Genomic DNA, 17,049 nt, shown 5'->3' with positions numbered 1-17,049 from the left:
AATGGTCCTGAAAAATAGTCACACTTGTGCTCCTCGCAGTCAAAAATGTTAGTCAAAAATTCTAGTGGAAGCGTTTGGTACTGCAGCCGAACACAAATCTAAACTAGTTGCGTTCCAAATTTGAGCTTGATATCTCAAAAAATGAGCTTTCAGTCAAATTATGGCTTTGATTTTCTTGCAGCTTTAGAGTAAAATGTGTTTTAAAAATATATTTCATATTAAAATTTTTAATTGCAATTTTGTGCATTTAAAATAAATAAATGTAAAATTCTGTAAAAAACTTCAGCAATAATCCGCCAAGTGTCTTCTTTGAAAAGAGATCAAACTGAAGTCTGTTGCTTTAAAGAATTCAGGATTTACCAGTTTAATTTGGAAATTTAATTTTCAGGTCAATGCTCAAAATGTGAATAAACGGATTTTAAATACAGTGTAAATATAATTTAGTACCATAAAATCCCCTAAAAACAAAATATTAAATAAAAAAAACATTATCGAACTAAAATATAGTATATTCATTTCATTGAAATAATAAAAAAACAACTTCGGTCATTTTTGCCCGACATGCGAAGGGTTAGTTTTGAGGATAACTGGCAAGTGTGTGTCTGTCCTCCTCCACCAAAACTGGTTCATGACAGAAATCACTAGCACATGTTTGTCCGACCACAGACTCTTCTGGCCCCGGTCTGCCCACAACCCCTCATAATCATGTTTATCTTCATGGTTAAGCAGAAACAAACAGTTCAGGGCATCATCTGTAAGGCACATGGCCAAGAGCTCTGCGGTTTCATGAGCCGGCGGGTTAAACGGTGCTGGAAAAGCTTCCCGAATGTGTGATTCCAGACGCTGTTCCTCTGTTGCCGAACAGAACCGGGCCTCACGAAACATCCGGCTTGCATTTGGCTCGGACTTTATCTTTTTTTTTAGTCTGCTTAAGTTCCACATCATGTTGCAGGGATGAAACCGACAGCAATCCTGTGGACTAGATTCACAAACAGTCTTTTCAACATCACAGCATCATTATTCCTGCCTTACACTGGAGAAAAGAGTATAGTTCAGATATAAACACTGATGTCTACAGTAGAGATCAAAATAGAGCAAATCAGCTTTTAAGAACTTGATACTTCAATTAAAGATTGTATTGATTACATCGTTACACCAGTAGGTGGCGGCAGGAGACTGTTAAAATATGTTTCAGAAATATATTCAAAATATGTGATTCGTTCAGAAACACTGAATCATCCAGTTATGAAACAATGAAAGTAAGTAATTGAATCATTCACTTAAACTGATCTTTTTAAACATTTTAAATAGACTGCAGCCACATTTTTTCAGAACATGTTATTTTCTTTACTTGTCTATTCACAATCGCATGAAAATTGTGATCAGTTTGAAACAACATAATCGTGATGCTCAATTACGATGGAGACTTGTCCTGCTCCACTACTAAAGGCTTCAGCTGAGATCGCCTGTCTGAGTATGTACGACATTTAAATTTGAACTTTAAACAACACCATTCAAAAAGGATCTTCTATATAGTATGAATGCAATCTGGACGTACATCCACCATGTTGTCATGATCATGTAATCTACCAGCATCAGGTTTTTTTTGTTTTTTTTTGCAATCATGTTTATTGTCTCCAAAACGTCTTTATCTGCATGTTACAGGATCTCTAAACTTTTCTTCTTTTTTTTTCAATCATTTCAAATAACAAACAGGCATTAACATATCTAACATATCTACCAGCATCAGTTGCGTTGCTTCACTGCCATTCATAAATCCTCTCCTGTGGCCTCATGGGAGAGTAAAGTGTCCATCCACACTTCAGGATCTCACCGGAAGTAGTAGATCATCCAGAAACTTTTCGCCTGAATTCGGACAGGCTTCTCTGTTGGCGTACTTTTTTTGCACACTAAATAGTGCAATAATTCGATTTCGGACACAGCGTTTATCGAAAGACATTCATTCCTATTACTTATGAATGGGAGAAAGGGCAACACGCAAATGGGCGAAATTACTTAAAGGGGATTGTGTATAGTACTGTACTGTTAACTGTAGCCTATTATTTATATATGAAGACCTCTGATGCAAAAAGCCTCTAAAAGCCACATGTCAAAATGGGATAATAATACTGAGTGAATCTCCGCACATAGTAGGCTATACGCTCATCAAATACTTTAACCTAAAACTCACTAAATCTCAGACTCAGCCCATTCAGAAATGTAAGTACTTGGTATACATACACCGGTTTCTTGTAAACAATACCGGATGCGCGCGCATCCAGGAGGCAGAACACCGCTGTTATGCAGAGTTCTGTAAAAGAACATTGTAATTAACGTAGATTTCGCATTGTTTGTAATTTCTTGTTGACTCAATAATAAACTGCAATTTCAGAGTTGGATCTGTTTGTTTGTGTCTCATATTAATATAACATTATGTAAAACGTCCAACTGTTTACGAATCAAAATCCGGACATACTGTGATGCATGTATGAATTATCATGTTAGACTAAGTTAGTAATGTAATAGCCAATGTTAGCAGTGCAGCATAAAGCCCGAATTTGCTTTTATATAAGTTAACCTTGTTTACGTTACTTATTTACGACCTGCAACATTTCATGACACATATAACGTTACTTTACTGTAAATCAGAGATTTGACGATGGATTATGTGGGAAGCCATTAGTACCTCCGACCGTGGCGATTATATTAAAAAACTTACTCTCAGCAATGGTGAGATCTTGCCGGATCCCTACGCAATACATGACGATCTTTGGATTGTGGATGACAAGAAGTGGCCAGCAATGTATGGCCTGATATATATAATTATCTTATTCAGACACCAAGTGTACAAGAGAAATGATTAGAGCGTACAAATCCCTTGATGCATACAACTACGTGCTATGTGGTCATGTGCAGCTCGTCAAATTATGAATAGAAAGAATATAACATACAACTTCCTCCTTCTGTCCCACTCTTCCATTCGCCTAGATTTGGAATTACTTACAACATGTATAATTTAAATGAGCAGATAAAACACAACAGATAGGCCTGCATGTAAATAAATTACGCAACAACTCCTTGGCATTTTGACTTAGCGACAACACCACCACTTTAAACCCTTTACTCCGGTACGAAGAGAAACGTCGCCGAGAAATCCATGTATACGAGCCTGATGAAAATGTTAATATTAAAGAAACACGTTAGACGGACTTAGAGGCTTTTGCATCTGAAGTCTTCATATGTAAATACATTTTTTATATAGTTTACACAGTTTTAATATTTATTTTTATTCACTTTTACTTTTGATTCCTTATCTAATCTATATTAATCTACATATTATCATTTATTTATATCCGATTGTTATTTAATTTTAATTAATTAATTTTAATATATATATATATTTACATTTTACACATTCCTTATTTAATCTATTAATCTACATATTATCATTTATTTATATCCGATTGTTATTTAATTTTAATTAATTAATTTTTATATATATATCAAATATTTATTTTTTACATTTTACACAATTTGACTTTGAACCCGCTTTGAAAACCGAAAACCTCTGTCTCGGGCGGAACGATTAGTGCTCTGCCGTGTTTCCGCCCGGACTGTATCACACGCGCTGCACTCTGAGGTGTTGGACGGAAATGGCGATGTGTGAGTCGGTTAATGTTGCTAATGTCGATTAAATCATCACTAGACTGTCACGCTCCTGCTCGGACCCTGCGGGGATTGACCCCTGAACCCACGGCACGATGCGTGAGCGGCTCTGCTGAAGAGTGTGTGTGTGTGTGTGGAGCAGGTAACGTTACGATCCTGACGGACACTTTGTTAATCTCTGATAATCTCTCTAACTAGCATTAGCCTTTAGCAGCCGGACCACTATCATAATCATTATAATCAGTGATGAAACACTTGAGAAAGAAACGCGTATTGTGTTTGACACACGGATGAGTGTGCTTGTATGGACACGTGATCTGATGTTAATGAGCAGATCAACAGGTGAGCTGATTAAGGCTCTTTAATTAATGCTCTCTTACATTATCATACTTTAGTACAGGGGGTTTGATTCAACGGACCCCTAAATATGATTCTCCCTTTGCGAGGGAGCCCTTTCATAACTACTACTACTAATAATACATGAAATCATGTGTAAATATGGAAAATATTTACATATATTTTCTATCCAAAATATGGTATTACTGTCCAGAAAGACATTACTGAAAAAAAGTATGAAGATTTACTGGATTATTTAATTTATGATCATAAAAACATGGGATTTTGGCAGGTTTTTGTAAGTGTCCTTGTGTTTTTGAAGGGCATATGTTTTTCACATGGCGTTTCCTCAGTAATTAATATCATAAATCATATTAATAAAAATATATATATATATTGTGTTATATCACTCTAGCATCTGCATGGTGTTTTTAAAAGAACAGATAATGGTAAATTGTCTTTCTTCTGACTACCCTAATCTAATTTTCTTTATTTAATAATCCTCTTAGTCATTTTTCTGTTTTGGAAAGTCATTGAAACACTGTTGTGGATATTTTCTTGTGCAACTGGACCAAACTGGAGTATAGAAATCACATACAGTCACAAAAACTCAACCGTTTTCTTGATTTTGTAAGGAAGTGGGCCCTGTGAGCTACGAGCTTGTTAATCAGTGGTGTTTGCTTCTGCATTATTCCAACATATTTTAAGTTTTAAGTTGAATTTGTGGTGGAAAAACTACATTACCCATGATGCTGTACAGAAAATTCCACCAATCAGAGTCACGACGAGCTCTTTAAGTCCGTTTCAGTTGATGATCTGATACTCTCAAAATAAACTTTATTAATGATGATAATGTTTAATATTTTATTAATCCACCAAACGTCAAACTTCCACGAGGAAGAACTCAACAGCTGCTGACTTCAGTGACCCGGATGAGCCTGTGTTTCTGTGTTCAGTTGTTATCTGGGAATAATAAACCGCTGGATGTGCGATCGATTGACCAATCAGAATCAAGCATTCCACAGAGCCGTGTAATAATGTTGTTTATGTGTCTATGTGGTGTTTTTAATATGCTTTAAGACAAACCATGTGCAAATTCATTTCAAGAGCTGTAATAATGTAAGTTAATGAATGTCTGCTGGTGTGATGTTGTAATGATTAGAGTGTGTGTGTGTGTGTCTCGACAGCTCGTCTCCTCTCTCTGAAGCGCTGCTAGACTGATCCGCCATGAAGCAGGCGAGCGCTGAGAGCTGTGTTGTCTCGGGGTCGAACGGCCTGAACGGGTCAGGGTGTTCTGGAGCGGGTCGGGCCCGTGGCGTGAGGGGTGTGCAGGGCAAGTGCGCGGCGTACGTGTTAGCGCTGCGTCCCTGGAGCTTCAGCGCCTCGCTAACACCGGTGGCCCTTGGCAGCGCGCTGGCCTACAAGCTGGAGGGGTCCGTGGACCTGCTGGTTCTGCTGGTGTGTGCCGTGGCCGTGCTGCTGGTCCACGGCGCCGGGAACCTGGTCAACACCTACTACGACTTCTCCAAGGGCATCGATCACAAGAAGAGCGACGACCGGACTCTGGTGGACCAGATCCTGAAGCCGCAGGACGTGGTGATGTTCGGGGCGGTGCTTTACTCCGCCGGGTGTCTGTGTGCAACACTGCTCTTCTGCCTGTCCTCGCTCAGACTCGAGCATCTGGCGCTCATCTACTTCGGGGGACTGTCCAGCTCTTTCCTATACACTGGAGGTGAATATGATGGGTTATGACTGGGTCTTAAAAATGGTCATGAAAGGCAAAATTGGTCTTAAAAATGGTCATGAAGGGCAAAATTAGCTATATAGACCAAAAATTACTGGGGGTGAATATGCTGGGTTATGACTGGGTCTTAAAAATGGCCATGAAAGGCAAAATTAGCTATATAGACCAAAAATTACTGGAGGTGAATATGATGGGTTATGACTGGGTCTTAAAAATGGCCATGAAGGGCAAAATTAGCTATATAGACCAAAAATTACTGGAGGGGAATATGATGGGTTATGACTGGGTCTTAAAAATGGTCATGAAGGGCAAAATTAGCTATATAGACCAAAAATGACTGTAGGTAAATATGCTGGGTTATGACTGGGTCTTAAAAATGGTCATGAAGGGCAAAATTAGCTATATAGACCAAAAATTACTGGAGGGGAATATGCTGGGTTATGACTGGGTCTTAAAAATGGTCATGAAGGGCAAAATTAGCTATATAGACCAAAAATTACTGGAGGGGAATATGATGGGTTATGACTGGGTCTTAAAAATGGCCACGAGGGGCAAAATTAGCTATATAGACCAAAAATTACTGGAGGGGAATATGATGGGTTATGACTGGGTCTTAAAAATGGCCACGAGGGGCAAAATTAGCTATATAGACCAAAAATTACTGGAGGGGAATATGCTGGGTTATGACTGGGTCTCAAAAATGGCCATGAAAGGCAAAATTAGCTATATAGACCAAAAATTACTGGAGGGGAATATGCTGGGTTATGACTGGGTCTTAAAAATGGCCACGAGGGGCAAAATTAGCTGTATAGACCAAAAATTACTGGAGGGGAATATGCTGGGTTATGACTGGGTCTTAAAAATGGTCATGAAGGGCAAAATTAGCTATATAGACCAAAAATTACTGGAGGTCAATATGCTGGTTTATGACTGGGTCTTAAAAATGGTCATGAAGGGCAAAATTAGCTATATAGACCAAAAATTACTGGAGGGGAATATGCTGGGTTATGACTGGGTCTTAAAAATGGCCACGAGGGGCAAAATTAGCTATATAGACCAAAAATTACTGGAGGGGAATATGCTGGGTTATGACTGGGTCTTAAAAATGGTCATGAAGGGCAAAATTAGCTATATAAACCAAAAATTACTGGAGGGGAATATGCTGGGTTATGACTGGGTCTTAAAAATGGTCATGAAGGGCAAAATTAGCTATATAGACCAAAAATTACTGGAGGTCAATATGCTGGTTTATGACTGGGTCTTAAAAATGGTCATGAAGGGCAAAATTAGCTATATAGACCAAAAATTACTGGAGGGGAATATGATGGGTTATGACTGGGTCTTAAAAATGGCCACGAGGGGCAAAATTAGCTGTATAGACCAAAAATTACTGGAGGTCAATATGCTGGTTTATGACTGGGTCTTAAAAATGGTCATGAAGGGCAAAATTAGCTATATAGACCAAAAATTACTGGAGGTCAATATGCTGGTTTATGACTGGGTCTTAAAAATGGTCATGAAGGGCAAAATTAGCTATATAGACCAAAAATTACTGGAGGGGAATATGATGGGTTATGACTGGGTCTTAAAAATGGTCATGAAGGGCAAAATTAGCTATATAGACCAAAAATTACTGGAGGGGAATATGATGGGTTATGACTGGGTCTTAAAAATGGTCATGAAGGGCAAAATTAGCTATATAGACCAAAAATTACTGGAGGGGAATATGCTGGTTTATGACTGGGTCTTAAAAATGGTCATGAAGGGCAAAATTAGCTATATAGACCAAAAATTACTGGAGGGGAATATGCTGGGTTATGACTGGGTCTTAAAAATGGCCATGAAGGGCAAAATTAGCTATATAGACCAAAAATTACTGGAGGGGAATATGCTGGTTTATGACTGGGTCTTAAAAATGGTCATGAAGGGCAAAATTAGCTATATAGACCAAAAATTACTGGAGGGGAATATGCTGGTTTATGACTGGGTCTTAAAAATGGTCATGAAGGGCAAAATTAGCTATATAGACCAAAAATTACTGGAGGGGAATATGCTGGTTTATGACTGGGTCTTAAAAATGGTCATGAAGGGCAAAATTAGCTATATAGACCAAAAATTACTGGAGGGGAATATGCTGGTTTATGACTGGGTCTTAAAAATGGTCATGAAGGGCAAAATTAGCTATATAGACCAAAAATTACTGGAGGTCAATATGCTGGTTTATGACTGGGTCTTAAAAATGGTCATGAAGGGCAAAATTAGCTATATAGACCAAAAATTACTGGAGGGGAATATGCTGGGTTATGACTGGGTCTTAAAAATGGCCACGAGGGGCAAAATTAGCTATATAGACCAAAAATTACTGGAGGGGAATATGCTGGGTTATGACTGGGTCTTAAAAATGGTCATGAAGGGCAAAATTAGCTATATAAACCAAAAATTACTGGAGGGGAATATGCTGGGTTATGACTGGGTCTTAAAAATGGTCATGAAGGGCAAAATTAGCTATATAGACCAAAAATTACTGGAGGTCAATATGCTGGTTTATGACTGGGTCTTAAAAATGGTCATGAAGGGCAAAATTAGCTATATAGACCAAAAATTACTGGAGGGGAATATGATGGGTTATGACTGGGTCTTAAAAATGGCCACGAGGGGCAAAATTAGCTATATAGACCAAAAATTACTGGAGGGGAATATGCTGGTTTATGACTGGGTCTTAAAAATGGTCATGAAGGGCAAAATTAGCTATATAGACCAAAAATTACTGGAGGGGAATATGCTGGGTTATGACTGGGTCTTAAAAATGGCCATGAAGGGCAAAATTAGCTATATAGACCAAAAATTACTGGAGGGGAATATGCTGGTTTATGACTGGGTCTTAAAAATGGTCATGAAGGGCAAAATTAGCTATATAGACCAAAAATTACTGGAGGGGAATATGCTGGTTTATGACTGGGTCTTAAAAATGGTCATGAAGGGCAAAATTAGCTATATAGACCAAAAATTACTGGAGGGGAATATGCTGGTTTATGACTGGGTCTTAAAAATGGTCATGAAGGGCAAAATTAGCTATATAGACCAAAAATTACTGGAGGGGAATATGCTGGTTTATGACTGGGTCTTAAAAATGGTCATGAAGGGCAAAATTAGCTATATAGACCAAAAATTACTGGAGGGGAATATGCTGGTTTATGACTGGGTCTTAAAAATGGTCATGAAGGGCAAAATTAGCTATATAGACCAAAAATTACTGGAGGGGAATATGCTGGTTTATGACTGGGTCTTAAAAATGGCCATGAAGGGCAAAATTAGCTATATAAACCAAAAATTACTGGAGGGGAATATGCTGGTTTATGACTGGGTCTTAAAAATGGCCATGAAGGGCAAAATTAGCTATATAGACCAAAAATTACTGGAGGGGAATATGCTGGGTTATGACTGGGTCTTAAAAATGGCCACGAGGGGCAAAATTAGCTATATAGACCAAAAATTACTGGAGGGGAATATGCTGGTTTATGACTGGGTCTTAAAAATGGCCATGAAGGGCAAAATTAGCTATATAAACCAAAAATTACTGGAGGGGAATATGCTGGTTTATGACTGGGTCTTAAAAATGGCCATGAAGGGCAAAATTAGCTATATAGACCAAAAATTACTGGAGGGGAATATGCTGGTTTATGACTGGGTCTTAAAAATGGCCATGAAGGGCAAAATTAGCTATATAAACCAAAAATTACTGGAGGGGAATATGCTGGGTTATGACTGGGTCTTACAGTCACAGTGAACACGTTTACATGCACGCTCTTAGAGGGATAGTTCACCCAAAAATTAGCCCATGATTTACTCTCCCTCAAGTCATCCTAGGTGTATATGACTTTCTTCTTTCAGACGAATACAATCAGAGTGTCCAAATGTCCTGGCTCTTCCAAGCTTTATAATGGCAGTGAATGGTTTATGTTTTGTCCATAGAAGTGCATCTGTCCATCATAAAAGTGCAATTAATTAATAAAGTTAATTATGAATTAATATGAATAATTAAGGTGGTTAATAAAGGCCTTCTGAGCTTGGAAAAATAAATGTTGAAAATAAAGAGCTTGGTTAATAAAGGTCAAAGCTTGGAAGAGCAGGACATTTTTAATATAACTCTGATTGTGTTCGTCTGAAAGAAGAGTGTCATATACACCTAGGATGGCTTCAGGGTAAATCATGGGCTAATTTTATTTTTTGGGGTGAACTATCCCTTTAACCTGAGGATATGATGTAAACATGTCGAACTGTTATCAGAGGAAAGTGATAAACAGCTTAAGCTTAAGCCGATCGACAGCTGGATTCATCCCAGCACAGAAACAGGGTTGGACGCACTACCTTGATCATTCATTATAGTTCAGTGCATTAACTAATATTAAAGGGGCATTCCACCCATTTGAACATTGTTTTTTATTGAAAGTGGGTCATATATGTAGTCGAAATGTAAAATAAATTTTGAATTTGGTGCCTTCGTGACCGAGGAAAGACAAAAAATAACTTCAGGACGCATTTGTATGAAAGACAATAACTCCCACAATGCACCACATTGCACAGCTCCGCAAGCCACTCCCACTAATCCAGAACAGCGCATATCTGCATATAAGAGAAATCACTCTTCCGTCTACAAGGCTAGCTACCACCAGAGCTTGAAATTCATTTCACACAAAATGTCTAGTTAGTTGGTGAACTCATTAGTGCATTACTCCTCGTTTTTATTTCTTTCGAAAAGGTGAATTATTGCATGGTACCGGGATGTTCAGTCAGAACATATGCGGTGCGAAACTAGGATAGTTCTCAACACAAGCGTCCGTGTCCTCGTCTGATTCAGAGATTTCGTCCAGGAGAAATTGTCATCGTTGAAATTCTTTGCCGCAGACGGACTCTATCTCTGTGTTCGTAGTTGCATAGTGAGATCACCGGCGCCACCAGTCCGCCCTAACTCGAGCCAGTCCGGGCTCCTCGTCCGCGGCAGGCAGGTCTTCTGCCTCGGCTGCTCTTCGCTATAATGCGGCTTGTAAAGGTAGCCACAAACACCTGATTCAAGCATCAGACTTCCGAAATCCTCTTCTTCTATATCATATTGAGCACTCTCCTCCGCTATTGTCATAACTTTACATCTGTCTCCACAGCGCCTGTTAGCTTAGCTTCAAACAAGATGGAGGATATTGCTTTCAGTTTCAGAGAGTAAAGTCCCACCCACTGATCTGTAATAGGTCTGTAGCGTGAGCGGGTCCCGCCCCCTGGGAAAGATGAGGAACTAGTGCTTGTAGTCTCAACAGAAATCCCCCCCTCTTACACTTCCTCCGACAATGATTTTTGCGTCATTGTAGGAGGAAGTGTAAGAGGTAAATAACGGATTTCTCCCGTCTCAGGGGAAAATGAGAGTGTTGCACGACCATTCAACAGTATGACTGGGTTTCTAACAATGCAAAGCTTAATGCAAATGGGTGGAGTGTCCCTTTAAGAGATGCAACTTCAGAATGTAAAATCTATATACTTTAGCGCAGTGTTTCCCAACCTTTTTTCAGTCAAGGCACCCTTTGAAAATGTAAAAAAATGCGTGGCACCCTCACTAGTGTTGTGCCGATACTACTTTGATACTATACCTTGAAATGTATCAATTTTCAATACAGGGAAGAACTGCCGTATAGGCCTACTGTCATATAGATATTTTTAATATTATAAAAACATTTTGTCCATCCATTTAAAGTCTAGGAAATCGTTAATTTCTTCTGAAGAGATCACTTTACAGGATGACATTTAATTAAGGCTTTTATTCATATATAAACATTGCTCAATTACCATTGCAAATCTCACCTAAATGTTTGCTCACTCAGTGTATTTGTGTTTTTATATTGGGATAATTTTGTTATAATTGCATAAGATAGCTTGTTTTTAATATATTTTATGTAATAATTTTCACAGTTAATCTCCAAATTAATGTAGAAACAACATAAAGACAGTATATTTCAAATAATTGTTTAATGGCATCTTTTTATGAATGAAGTGTTATTTGATTCTGATGTCAGTGCTGCACATGTGGATCCCACACGCGTCCCATTTTCTCACAACTCTTAACGTTCATTTAAGACTTTAACTAATTTAAGACTGCTCTCATGAGGATACTCAAAGCGAAACCGTGAAAGAGAAGTCGATTCTCTTTTGTATTTTCTCTCGCTTGCATGGTTTAAAAGCATTTGCATAAAGAAGAACGTGATTATATAATGTAACGCTAGCCAAAGGTTGACAGAAAAAAAACGAATGCTGCTTTAATTGCGTTAAATATATTTAACGCGTTAAAAACTGAAAAACATTAATCGCACGCGTTACCGTTGACAGCAGCTCGGACATAACCGATGTGTTTATGTGAAACGCGGAAAGATGGACGTTGTGACAATGTTTTCATGTGTATTTGACCGTTAGCGCAACAATGAAAATAGGCAGCGTTATGTGGACGCACTGGGAATAAAATCACGCGCAAGCGCAACCTCTGCAATTCAATGCCGAAAACTTATGATTTGCATTTTTATTATAAATTTGTGCGCATTATTTGTTGTTATTAGAGACTTCCGACGATCCGAGATTGATGGTAAAATTATTTTATTTTTTACACATTTTAGCAATTTTTAAATGTTTGATGGAGGTTTTACACGGCACCCCTGCTCTCGCCAGAAGGCACCCCAGGGGGAAACGCTGCTCTAGCGTACGCGTAAAAAATGAAGCATACTTCAAGCTTAAAGGGATAGTTCACCCAAAAATGTAAATTCTGTCATCGTTTACTCACCCTCAAGTTGTTCCAAACCTGTATGAGTTATACCATATACTATGGTAGTCAATGGGGACCGAGATCTGTTTGATTACAAACATTCTTTCAAATATCTTCCTTTGTGTTCAGCAGAACAAAGAAACTCATACAGGTTTGGAACAACTTGAGGGTGAGTAAACGATGACAGAATTTACATTTTTGGGTGAACTATCCCTTTAAGACTGACTTGGCGCCACCTACTGGCAGTTTTAGCTTCATATTTAAAATGTTCATTTTCAAATATTTTTAATATTGCAATACTACAAAAAATTTTTTTCAGACCATAATCTCATAGTAGTATGTAATTGCCGTGTAAATGCGTTCATGCCACCTATGAGTTTGTGTACATACATCGTACATCATTTGGTAACACTTACAATAAGGTTCATTAGTTAACATTAGTTAACTACCTCAGTTAACATGAACTAAGAATGAGCAGTTGGATTTTTATGAACTAACATTAACAAATATTAATAAATACTGGAACACATGTATTGATCATTGTTAGTTCATGTTAGTTAATACATTAAAGGTCCCATGACATGAAATTTTCACTTTCTGAGGTTTTTTAACATTAATATGAGTTCCCCTAGCCTGTATATGGTCCCCAAGTTTCTAGAAATTTCAATCGGTGTAAATCGAGCTTTTGCTATCTTTCTCTGCCTTTGAGAAAATGGAGGCTCATACGCGCTGATCTTGAATCTCCTCCTTATGACGTCATAAGGAGGAAATGTTACCTCCCCTGTCTCTGCTTTGCCCGCCCAGAGAATATTTTCCACCCATGAGAAAATGCGCTAGGAAGTAGAACGCGCGCGCGATTTTAGTTTGTCCACAAGAGATATCATGTCTTTTGAGCGAGCGAAGCATAACAATTGCTCAATAATTGGATGTACAAATGAACACCGAAGGGTCAATACAGAGCTGGGCTTGCTGAACGTCTGAAACTAAAGTCTGGATCACTCTCTTTAACTCAGCTACACACACCTCGGACAAGTAAGTCAACTAATGATGGTTACCTAGATTGTTACACGTAAAATGTGGCTGTAACATTAGCTATGCAGTTTATGTGTGTGAATACACACACTGTAACGCGAGTGTTGTACACTTCTTTGTTATTTGGATAACCGTTTTCCTGTTGGTTATATGGCGTGCGCGATATCCGCATTTCAAGATCGCAGAGCTTGATGTAACGTTAATTGTAATAAGATAAATACAGACGTTACAGATCTCTCATGAAAAGGCAACAGTAGGTTAGCGTTAGCTACATGATAATAACTGTAAACCTTCCGAATAAAGTACCGTATCCAGACATAATATTTTAAACTAACCATTCGGAAACGTCCTGCTGGAGCCGCTGAGCTGCAACTTCTTCATCCGTTGCTTCTCCATCCGGATCAGATTCTGGGTCAAACTGAAATGCTTGAAAGACTGCGTGTCTTCGTGCCATTGCAATATATCCAACGTAAACATGCACCACGGTACCGTTGCGCAAGATGGTCAAGGCCACACCCACCCTCCACCTTGCGCCGCCTTTCTCCTCCTCATTATCATTTAAGGCTACAGACACCGAAACGGCCTGTCTGAAGGAAGCTCATTCTGGGACTGTGTTGTAGTGGCTATAATTCTGCACCGAGGCTGAATTTTTGGAAAGAGATTTCAGATACAGTACTAGGGACCACTAAGGCCTATATTAAAGCCTACAAAAAGTAGCATGTCATGGGACCTTTAACTAATGTTAACTAATGAACCTTATTGTAAAGTGTATTGTTTTGTTTTTTTACACTGTTTTGATTTAATTGGACTCAGCCCGAAGAGAGTTTACACGACATCGATGTACAAACACTAAAGTATTTCCTTTGCGTTTTTCGCATACAGACGTTCAAAAGGATCTGTTAAAATGAATAAAAAGTGGCCAGTAGGTGGTGATGTCACTGTGTAAAGAAGAACCTATAGACTGAACACGTAACACACATGATGTCATCGTTTTCACAAATCTCCGTTTGTGTAGTTAACTCCGAGATGATAGCGGTATCACTGCCAAACACTTGCACTATGAGTTCAGTATTTCAGGCCCGAAACGTCGTCGTCGCATAAAACGTTTTCAGTCTTTAGTTGAAAGCGGTGTAGTGTAAAAGGCACCGTATTATTCCAGTTTAATTTGGTTAGATGACAGAATATGACATAAAAGATGACGCATACACAGAGCTGGGAAGGAACTGATTATGTAAACTAGATTAAGTAATCAGATTCCAGAAAAATTAAAAATGTATATTACATTACACTTTAAAATACTCGTAATCCGACTACAGTTCCTCTTTCACTGATGACATCAGCGGTCGCTACGAGGATGATCGCCGATTGCAGTCGCAGTCGCAGTGCCTTTGTTTTGAATAAACGACCTCTAGTGGCAATAAACTACAGTGTACCTTTAAAGGTGCAGTGTGTAATATTTAGGAGGATCTGTTGACAGAAATGCAATATCATAAACATAACTGTGTTTTCAGTGGAGTATAAAGACCTTACATAATGAACCGTTGTGTGTTTATTAGCTTAGAATGAGGCGTTTCTCTCTACACACACCGCGGGTCCCCTTACATGTTTCTACGGTGTCCCTGAACGGACAAACACGTTTCGTCACTGTTGTTCTTCGTGTAAAGAAGCTTCAGCTAAAGTTACGAATTAAATACTGACACAATGATGAACAAGTCACAATAATATTCGCAATAACATCGATTTACTGAATAATTAAGTAAACCTAATTTCTTAATTTATCTTTGTAAAGAAACTTCATTGTTTAACTGGCGACTCTCTGCTGTCTCAGACGACATCACTTCCTGTTGGGTGCAGTTCACCACCTCACCACTAGATGCTGCTAAACTTACACACTGCACCTTTAAATGTGTAATCGAAATAGATTACATTCATATCATGTAATTTGTATTCAGTTTTATCCCCAGAACTGGTCATACATTTAATAATATTTGGGAAAAATGAGACTTAACTGCAAAAACGCACTCATTCTCCAGGCATGTGTTCACAGTGCTAGTGTTCTCACGTGTTGTGTGTGTGTGTCCTCTAGGCATCGGCCTGAAGTACGTGGCTCTGGGGGACGTGGTGATCCTCATCACCTTCGGGCCTCTGGCGGTGATGTTCGCTCACGCGGTGCAGGTGGGATACCTGTCAGTGCTACCGCTAGTGTACGCTGTGCCGCTAGCGCTCAACACCGAAGCCATCCTGCACAGCAACAACACCCGAGACATGGACTCGGACAAGCAGGCGGGAATCGTCACGCTAGCCATCCTAGTGGGACCAACGCTCTCCTACATCATCTACAACCTGCTTCTGTTCGTGCCCTACCTGCTGTTCTGCATCCTAGCCACGCGCTACAGCATTAGCATGGCTCTCCCGCTGCTAACGCTGCCCATGGCCTTCCCGCTGGAGCGGCAGTTCCGCCGCCGCTGTTACGCTAAGATCCCGCAGAAAACCGCCAAGCTCAACCTGCTCATGGGACTCTTCTACGTGTTCGGGATCATCCTGGCGCCGCAGGGGAGCTTGCCGCTATTGTGAACTCTTGTCCTGTTTGTTTTAAACAACTCTAGGTACTTTTGTATTAGTAGCGATGCTAATCTAGAGTTCAAAGACTTTAATTTATTGTTGATTATTTATGTTTTCAGAGTTGGCAAGTGCTCTCAGTGCATAGACTGTCCAGGACATCAGTATTGTGAAAAGAGACCAGTCTGTAAATTAAGAAGTGGAGAGATATATATATATATATATATTTTAGTGCTGTGCAACGATTAATCACATTCAAAATAAAAGTTTGTTTACATAATTTGTGTGTGTACTGTGTATAACTATTTTGTATTTATAAATTCACACACATGCATGAATATATTTAAGAAAAATGTGTTTAGATATAAATATATATATATATATATATATATATTAGTATATACATGCAAATATTTCTTAGATATATACATGTATGTGTGTGAATTTATAAATACAAAATAGTTATACACAGTACACACACAAATTATGTAAACACACTTATTTTGGATGCGATTAGTGCAGGGCAACGATATAATGGTTTACTAGTAAATTAAATGTTTCAGATATATTAAGTACCTTTATAATTTTTTCATGTTTTTGTAAACATGACTATAAATAATTTTTTTAATAATGTTTTTGATTTTCATTTTATAAAACCAGTCGAGTCTCAAGTACCCGCTCTTCAATGGTGGTCAATTGGTATTTTAATGAGGGAACCTTAGCTTTAAAGTCCCGCTGTGGTGAACATCCAGCGTTTAATGTTGTTTATGTGTCTATGTGGTGTTTTATGACAAACCATGTGTAAATTCATAAGTCGACACCATTGCTGAGTATTTCCTCCTTAAAACTTCAAAGACACGCTTTGAAATCGCTGGTGTTTCTGACGTCACAAGCTACCTTGTAACCAATCAGATCA

General features: G+C 38.7%; 1 protein-coding gene across 1 annotated transcript; it reads left to right on the top strand.

The window, feature by feature from the left end:
• The first annotated feature begins 3,621 nt into the window (after positions 1 to 3,621).
• Positions 3,622 to 16,413, top strand: ubiad1 (UbiA prenyltransferase domain containing 1). Its single transcript, XM_084087052.1, has 3 exons — positions 3,622 to 3,808; positions 5,190 to 5,734; positions 15,661 to 16,413. The coding sequence occupies exons 2-3, from the start codon at positions 5,230 to 5,232 to the stop codon at positions 16,146 to 16,148; spliced, it is 993 nt and encodes a 330-aa protein (XP_083943178.1). The 5' UTR covers positions 3,622 to 3,808; positions 5,190 to 5,229; the 3' UTR covers positions 16,149 to 16,413.
• The last annotated feature ends 636 nt before the right edge of the window (positions 16,414 to 17,049 follow it).

The sequence above is a fragment of the Abramis brama genome (genome assembly GCF_963993115.1).
Source record: "Abramis brama genome assembly, chromosome: 16".
In the NCBI taxonomy this organism is placed as follows: domain Eukaryota; kingdom Metazoa; phylum Chordata; class Actinopteri; order Cypriniformes; family Leuciscidae; genus Abramis; species Abramis brama.
The sequence above is the reverse complement of the archived record's forward strand: the minus strand, read 5'-3'. Positions and strand labels throughout refer to the sequence as shown.